This window comes from Stegastes partitus, unplaced genomic scaffold, assembly GCF_000690725.1.
Source record: "Stegastes partitus isolate 25-593 unplaced genomic scaffold, Stegastes_partitus-1.0.2 Scaffold1239, whole genome shotgun sequence".
In the NCBI taxonomy this organism is placed as follows: domain Eukaryota; kingdom Metazoa; phylum Chordata; class Actinopteri; family Pomacentridae; genus Stegastes; species Stegastes partitus.
In genome coordinates this window covers 166,711-175,434 of record NW_007578970.1, presented here as the reverse complement: position 1 = coordinate 175,434, position 8,724 = coordinate 166,711, and the positions used below count along the sequence as shown (strand labels likewise).

Genomic DNA, 8,724 nt, shown 5'->3' with positions numbered 1-8,724 from the left:
TATCAAAACGCTCCGCAGATGAGGCCTGGTTTGGAAATGGCGGCCCGTCCAACATTGATCAATGGCCATTTTGCCCACTTTTTTGGTGTTTTCCACATTCAATGGGATGCAGTCGGAAGGCAGTTTCGTCTACACCTACAAGATTCGGTGGGCGTGTGTAGCAGGTCCGGACGCACAAAAGAGCAAATTGGCGCCAAATACCAACTGTCTCAGTCGCACTGCAGCGATTGTTATTATTATTATTCCCGACAAAGACACGCGTTTGCGCCACAACCCGACGTGCGTGAAGGCCGACAAGCGTAGGGCGAGGACCCGTCAAATGCCGCTTGCGGCTTTAATTATTATTATTATTATATTATGACTGTTAGAGATACAGTTTTGTAAGAAGCAGAACATCTCCTGATGTGCTGCCCTCCACTTGTGTTTATTCAGTTTTGGCAGCACCAGCAGGCATTGAATGGGATCTTTTATGGACCTCATTGTAAATCACTGCCAACTTCAACAAAAGCTTTTGTACATTATATCACTGAGCCCATCAATATTCCTTTTGGCAGCAGCAGCTTGTTTTCCGCTCAGAGTGTCCGTCACTGTCTGTGAATGCCGGTTTCTGTGTCTTCTGTTTATCAGCGTTAATACTGACTCTGTTTGTTTCCTTCAGCCACCCTGCGATATTTGGCACTGAAGGAAGTAAAAGCTCACAGCAACTTTGACACCATTTCAAAAAGTCTATGAAGCTTCTTGAAATCAATAAAAGCAGGGGGGCGGAAAGTTGTCTTTCTACATATTTGAATACCGTTAGGATCATTTAATGACTACAGTTTTAACTAGATGATTGTTATTATGAATCTAGAGGACTTCCTGTAATATCAAATACTGAAATTAAACCAATAATTAACAATGCTTTTGCAAGGGTAAGTGACTTAAATTCTAAAACCCATATTTATCAGAGAATTAAGTGTGAGGATTTCTCTAAACCATATACTTATTTTTGGTGCTATATCAACACATTTAAAGCTGTGAAATATTAATATTTTGTACATTATTCACATGCATTTTTATACATATATAAGAATCTGTGCAGTTGAGTTATTTTTCTACTTACAGATGAATCTGTGCCGTATTAATGCTTCTCTATCAGTATTTCCACTCATGAAAAAATGGAAAGAAGGAATTTGGACAATCTGAACTAGTACTTGTATGTATTGTTTTTGTTTGTCTTTATTTTTCTACTTCTATTTCTTAAATGTTTGTACTATCCCCTTTGCATCTGTAGCAATGCAAATTTCCCCGCTGTGGGATTAATAAAGGCTTATCATATCAGAACTCCACAGGGCAGTGAAATGACATGAAACGTTCAGCATTTTTCCTCTGTGATGTGAGAGAGATACGAGGCTTCATAAATCCCCAGCAGTGTCCGTCTGTTCACATGATTTAAGCAGCTCTGTGATGCATTTACACAGCTGGAGACTCCTGTGATCATTTCTGTATCTGCCAGCCGACACGCTCCAGCATGCATTTATCATTTGTTTAACCTTTTGCGGACATCACAGCAACAATATAGGTGCGTAGACTCAGCCACTTAACAGCTTAAAAAAAAAAAGAAAGAAAAACTCAGTGACCTCTTTCATGTGTGTGCTACAACACAGCTGCAACGCAGTGGTGGAAGATATCTTCATATTTTGGAGACAAACATGATTCAAAATACTGCATTCAAAAGTTTTATAAGAAAATGTATTTTATATGCTGTTGGGTAGTTGTTTTCTCTGCATAAGTCTACAGTGTATTTTACAAATTTTAAAATTTATAAAGAACAGTATTTCCCTAAGTCAGTACTAGTAACTAAGAATTGTAGTTAAATGTCATATATGGTTAAAAATACATTTTTATTGTGTTTTGTTTGTCTTCTAAACTTAAAGGTATAAAATAAAAGCTAGAAAAATATTAAAATGATAATCAGGCCATTTCTCAAGCTCCCCTTCAACTAGATAACCTCCTAGCGTACATTCTGGTAAGAATTTGATCCAGTTTCTACGTAGAAACTGGGTAACTAATGGTAATACAGCTCAAAACTTGCTGAATCTTTCCAGTCACTGCCTGCTTCTTCCAGGTGAACCATCCAGAATGAGCAGCTGCCTCTCAGTCCACCAGGTTTATTTACTTTCTACAGCTGCTTCTGCTAACTCCAAAATGTCAAGAGTGAACACAACAGTCTTCATGCACTCCCAGCATCGGAGGAACTGAAGATTATTTTTTATTATTGATAGCAATGTCACCATTGTGGTTACGGTTGCTGTTAGCTTTGATCTTCTGTCCATAGGCCAGAGCTCTGTACAATCAGAAATTGCGGGAAATGATTTTGTAACCAGAACAATATCTAACAAACTTAACATAAGTAATAAAAAAAAAAGGTCTGCTTTCACACACTTATTCTCATCTCTGTCAGCTGCCGTGCATTCAACTGTACTGCTCAGATCTGTCCATCACAGGTGCAGAGAGTCTTCTTCCTGAAGGGGGCGTCAACAACAGTAGAGCTGAACTGTATTTAAAGCTACAGACATTAAAACTGCTCATTTAAAACCCGGCTAAAACCAGGAGTTATACAGCCGCAGTAAAATGAATCATCTTTGTGGTGCTTTGAACTAAAAATTTAAAGGCAGATGGCACCCTTAAGTTCAGTCGATGTAATTTCCATCATTAATTGGTATCAAATCAATGAGCAGCAACACCAATACAGAAGAGACTATCTGTTGTTGGTGAAATTGCAGCTACCACCAAAACACAAAATCATGCAAGAAAAAAATGTGACTAAACTTCATCTTGTGTCAACTACGACGGAAAAAAAAAAATGCTTCCTGTGTGCCACCCCGCCACAAGACAAGATCTAAATATGATTGTGAGTGGGAGACTTTCGCCTCCACATGGATTTACACAGTCATGCTCTAATAGTAGATACAGCCGCAAAAGCACACAGAAATACACGAAACCTCTTTAACCTCAGCGGGTGTGTTCGACTTATTACAAAGTGAGCAGAAGCAGCACAGTGATGAATGCATATGTTCTGATGTCAAGCATTTATCTTTCTAATACAAGTTTTGTTTTTGAAAAGGAGCGATAAAGAAATGGATATTCACAGGATAACCTCCGATGCAGTGACCATAAATTGCAGTAAGTGAAAATAGAGAGTCAACGTGGTCGTAAAGCCAGAAAATTACTTCATGTCTCATCTGAGGAGAATTATTTACACCCTGTGAGCTCCTGTGAGGCTCAGAAATTAAGCATACAAACATAAACAGGTACAAGATTATGCAGCCGTATCCACAGCAGCTCATTGTTCAGGATCCCAGTCACAGAGTTTCCACAATAAAATCTGTTCTCTGAGCACAACAAAATACCACACCAATAACACCAATGAATGTTGTACATGAAAGGGAGTATACAATATGTTATGCTTACAGAAGTAATTGCAAGCACCATGCTTCCATGCAGCTGAAGAAAATGACTTGTAACAGCTACAGGAGGAGCAGAGATTCTTAGTCTTTATTAATCACTGAAATCAAGAAATAATTACTCTGGCTTTGTCCTGTTTAATAAAACCCACCCAGTGAAACCCACGACATGCAAATAAAAGTGACCTTGCGTCAAAGACAAATTACCTATTTAATGTGTGTCCATTAAAATGATGAATGGTGTTTAATACCGAGATGAAATTGAAAAATTCTGCAGAGCGTGTTAAGCATCATGGAATCCTATCAAAACTATAAGGGGAAGGGAGTAATTATTATTCTCTCCCAAACACTATAGAATGATTATTGTCACACTGGACACACTGGGACTGTACAGTGATTTTTCTGTCCGATTCTGCAGACATTGTAGTTTGTATAAGGAGGAGAAATATAAGGAATAGGCCCAAATTATTTATACCCATAGCAAATTTAGACTTATGGTGATTTTTTATTAGATTTGAAGAGGTTTCTTATGGCTGGAAACTACTTTCACAAATAGAAAAAGATGTTAAGTCAATTTGCTTGAGAGGTTAATATCAATAATTAGACTAGATGTGCAAATTAAAATAAATGTGGTGATGAACATATTGTCTCATCTTATAACCTGATTTCATTTTGATCTGAAGCCTGCAAATTCTGAATTTTATTTTAAGGGTTTTCATTCTTTTGGTTAAAAAACAAACAAACAAACAAACAAAAACAGTTCAGTGTTTTTTTGGAAAAGAGAAATTGATGCCACTTTGATGTTTGTACACTAAATATGAAGCACAGAAACCAGGAAGTTTCTTGTCGTCACACTGAGTTAAGCCGAGCAGCTGCAGGCGAACGCTTTCATTCAGCACACAGAGTATAAAGTATCAACCGTCTTCTCAAACTTTGCTGGCGGTGAATTCCAAAATTGCTTTAATGAGGCAGATGTCTACCTTCTCATCAGGGAAGCATGGCCAGAAACATCCCACGTCTGACAACACAAACACAACAACAGTGTGTGCATCTGTGTGTGTTTTCTCTGGCTACACATTGCAACAGGAGAAAGGCTGCACCGCTGAATAAATTTGAAACTTGTTATCTCTACATGCCTTTACTCATCTGTCACACACAGCAAAACATGCACACACAGGTCAAAGCAGCACAGCTCCTTTAATCAAACCACACTTCATTCTGTGCCGCCTCAGTTTATTTATTCCTTTCTGTCCACCTTCAACCCCTTCATATGTCTGTTCTACCACACATCCATTAGGTGTCTGCCTCCTTTCTTTGTATTCCACCTGCTCAGCCAGATAACCAGCTGCACATACAGAAAAAAGCACCAAGAGACCAAATCCAGCCCAGAGCAGCTCAACAGTATCATCAATCTGGCACATCCAGCACTGTGGGGAATAAACAGGACAGCACCGGGGCAGCACCGGGGCTAAATGTGTTACAGCTTCCCCGATGGAGGGACAGATAAAATGATAAGACTGACTGAGGCTAAAGTGCCAAGTTATTCTTGAATTCTCAGTAGAGATGGTGATGAGGAGAAACAGTAGTGAGGTAACTGGACACATCAGTTTACATAGTTGGGCTGGAAGTCATTTCCACGCTGCACTGGAATGGTTTCACTTGACTGTTTATTGATCAGTGAATTCTATTAACACAAAGCTCTGCTGCTGAGGTCAGAGGTCAGCCGTGGAGCAGCTGGTGAGATTCACTGATTTACTTTCGCAGCCAGGATGCTGAAACACGATTTGAACCTGAGATATCTGTCTGATAGAAGTTCACCATTCACCAGCGGAGAATTGATAACTCACCGACTCCTCCTCTTGAATCATGTGAACCAGGCTGTCCAACACTGGAGCGAGGTTTCTGAGGCAACAAGAAGAGAGACGAGAAGTCAGGAAATGAACGTACATACATGATCTAAAATTACACTTTTCTTTGTTTGTTTTAGAAGTTCCTGTTCTCAAACTACTGACATTTTGTAGAAGGATCCAAGAAATGTTTAAGTCAGGATTCCAGGATCAGTGCTTGAGTTATTAAAAACCAACCAAACCTATATTGCTTGAATGTATTGCTGATGTTTCAGCCTAGTAAAGGCTGAGTTATGCTTTCTGCATCTGCAAATGTCTACAAGGGTACATGTGATGTAAATTTTGTGATCCACCCAAGTCTGCAAAGGTACACACAAACCCTCTTCATATATTTGTGACCAGTGCACACCACATGCACATAAAGCAGGAAAATCAATGATTAAAAACAGCAAATTCTTGTTTTGTAGAGGAACTGTATGAGTAGATTCTCCATCACTATACGATCTCCAACTTAAGTAGTCACTGCAAGACTTTGGAGTTGCTTTGATCTGTACAAGTTTTCCACAACGAGCCCCGACACAGTAGGAAGCTCTAAATTCTCCAGAAACCCCGTGCGACATCCGTCCACTGCGATGTCTTGTCTCATTCTGTACACTCCAGCTCAACTGCTCTCCTCCTGAGCTGCATTCTTACTTGGACTTGATGTTGTTGAAGTTCTTGCCCAGAGACAGGTGTCTGATGGAGCGATTCTTCGCCAACCAAACCAGCAGAGTGGACAGATCCGAGTCCAGTCCTGCAAGAAGAGGAACATAAGACTAACTGACTTCACTGATGTTGGTAGGTTAGTTAGTACGAGGTGTGTCAGAAAGGTTCCAGGACTGGTGTCACAAAAGATAGATTTCAAACCCAAGCTACAAACTACCAGTTTTCCCATTCAGATGATCAACCAGCACGTCTAGAATGAGATCCTGCGGTGTTTGCTTCATTCAGTGCGCGAGAAGAGGCGAGAGTTGTGGCAGGACAAGTCGTGGCTGCTTCACCATGACAACGCGCCTGCTCACAATGCTCTGAGCATCCCACAGTTCCTGGCTGAGAAGAACATCGCTGTGCTGGAGCAACCTCCCTACTCACCCCACCTGGCTCCGTGGGATTCTTTCCCTCTCCCCTGAGCTCAAGGGGGTCATCAAGGGGACCTGTTTTGAAGACGTGAACAACATCAAGATGGCTGTGACAACAGAGCTGCAGAGGATCCCGGAAGAGTTCTTCCAGGAGTACATGGGGGCGTGGCAGAGAAGGCTGGGAACGTGCCTTAGACTCCAGGAGGATTACTTGAAAGGGGAAAATTTGTAGTTTGGATTTGAAATATATCTTTTGTGACACCAGTCCTGGAACTTTTTCTGACACACCTCGTAAATGTAGAGTTTACTGCTACTGTCTCACCATTATCAGAGATATCCAGGCTGGAGATGTTTGGGATCTCAGCAATGCAACCTTCAAGGATCTGAGAACCTCCAGAGCGCAGCTGGAAAGAAAGAAGACACTGAGCTTCAATTTAAATACTAATCTGTTAATTTCCTGCTGCAGCAGTGCAGGAATGAGACACCTCCTAGAAGATCCTGGACTATAACTGAAGGATATCAACAAGTATGTTGCTATATCTTTATGTCTGGGTGCATCTATGAACATTTGTATGAGATTCCGCCAGTCAAACATGCATTCACTTTCTGCATACACAACTACATTTAAATGATTGATGAGGTAATGGAAAAATGACACACTATCTAAAATAACAGCAGCAGCTTTTCATTTCACATGCTAATGAAAAAATGGATCCCACTGAGAATCAACAAGAAAATAAATGATCTGGCAAAACAAATGAAAATAAAGGGAAAATGACGTGTTAATGATCAAAAATAAGCACACTTGTACTTACACAATGGCCAAGCTTACAGAAGCATTAGGGGGAAGAGAGGAGCGTCAAAGCCAAGCCAACAATTACAACAACAAAACACACAGATGCTTAATGATCACGCTTCTATTCAAACACACACTCAGCAGGGAGTCATGCAGAGTCCTTATTCTGCTGCTGTCAGCCCACTCAGGGAACAGTCTCGGGCCAAACGCTTCATTAAGGCGTCGCAGAGGGACGGATCGCATCATCTCCTCAGTTTGTGAGAATTTCTGTGGGAATCTGGAATTGGATTTCCTGTGTAATTTGTATTCATGGGTTATCTTTAGCGATCACGGTCGATTCTGCAGCAGGCTGCCTTTTCTCTGTTCGAGCAGCGGTGGGCGGGATGAAGGCGACGAGCCGGCGTCTGCACATGTGCGTGGGTGAGCTGTGATGAAACAATTAGAGAGGGAAGCTGGAACCCTCTCCCGCCTCACCCGCCTCACCCTCGCCTCACCCTCGCCTCACCCTCGGCTCATCTCTCAGGCCTGCCTGCTGCCTGCCAAGTGTTCCATTATGCAGCCTCTTAGCAGTGTCACTGGCCTGTCAAATGGTTTTGGAGTGGATCCTAAAAAGCTGGATGAGTTTTATATCCAAACTGTTAAAAACCACACTCAGCAAACTTCAGCCGACAGGAGCACCTTTACAAACGCTTTTAACGCGAAGATAAAGGAGCGCAATCGAGGAAACAAAGCCTCCCACTTTGACTCACTCAACAGAACTTTCACTTCATTTTGGTGCCCAACCGGTGCTGCCTACTTACTAAACACTTTTATAGTCTGAACTTGGTGGAAAATTCCAAGTAATATATTAATCTTTAAATAAGGTTAGGCACTCTAACGTGTCATATTTGATTTTACAGGAATGTATTGATTTGGAGTTCGGGGCAAAAAGTTCCCAGTAGAGCTGCAGTGACTGTTTATTGACTATTTTCATCATCAACCTATAGGTCATTTGTGTTAAAGAGAAAAAAAAAAACACTCTGATTCCAGCTTCTTAAAATTGAATACCTTTTGTTTTTCTTGCTCCTCTATGACAGTAAATGAAATATTTTTGGATTGTGGACAAAATCAGACATTTTGAGGATGTTCCTCTGGGCTTTGGCAAACACTGGATGTTATTTTTAGCCATTTTTCTGACATTTTATCAACCCGTAGGTTGAAAATAATCAACAGAAAATTGGTGAGGGAAAGAATTGTTAGTTGCAGCCCCAATTTCAACAGATCCCCGATTCCCTTGCACACACTACACTTTCACAACCGGACCTGTTTTAAGTTCTGTCTTCTGTGTGAAAGCGGGGAGCTGGTTTTTGTTCTGACTACAAAAAACGACCTTTTTGGCAAAGAATGTAGGCTCAATTTACTATAGATATTCTAACTATCTTCATTTTTTAATTTGTTTTCCTGCTTATCTCCTGTCTGTTCTTTGTTTGCACAACCTGCAGTTCAGCTGAGTTCAGTCCAGAAGTTCCAGGATTTTT

At 40.8% G+C, this 8,724-nt stretch overlaps 1 protein-coding gene across 1 annotated transcript in view; it reads right to left on the bottom strand.

The window, feature by feature from the left end:
* Nucleotides 1-8,724, bottom strand: part of LOC103369093 (leucine-rich repeat-containing protein 16A) — a 103,487-nt gene that overhangs the window by 24,448 nt on the left and 70,315 nt on the right. The window contains exons 18-20 of the mRNA XM_008297702.1: nucleotides 6,734-6,815; nucleotides 5,987-6,086; nucleotides 5,294-5,348 (exon numbers count right to left, since the gene is read on the bottom strand). Coding sequence (XP_008295924.1) covers nucleotides 5,294-5,348; nucleotides 5,987-6,086; nucleotides 6,734-6,815 — 237 coding nt within the window. The remainder of the gene's footprint in view (nucleotides 1-5,293; nucleotides 5,349-5,986; nucleotides 6,087-6,733; nucleotides 6,816-8,724) is intronic.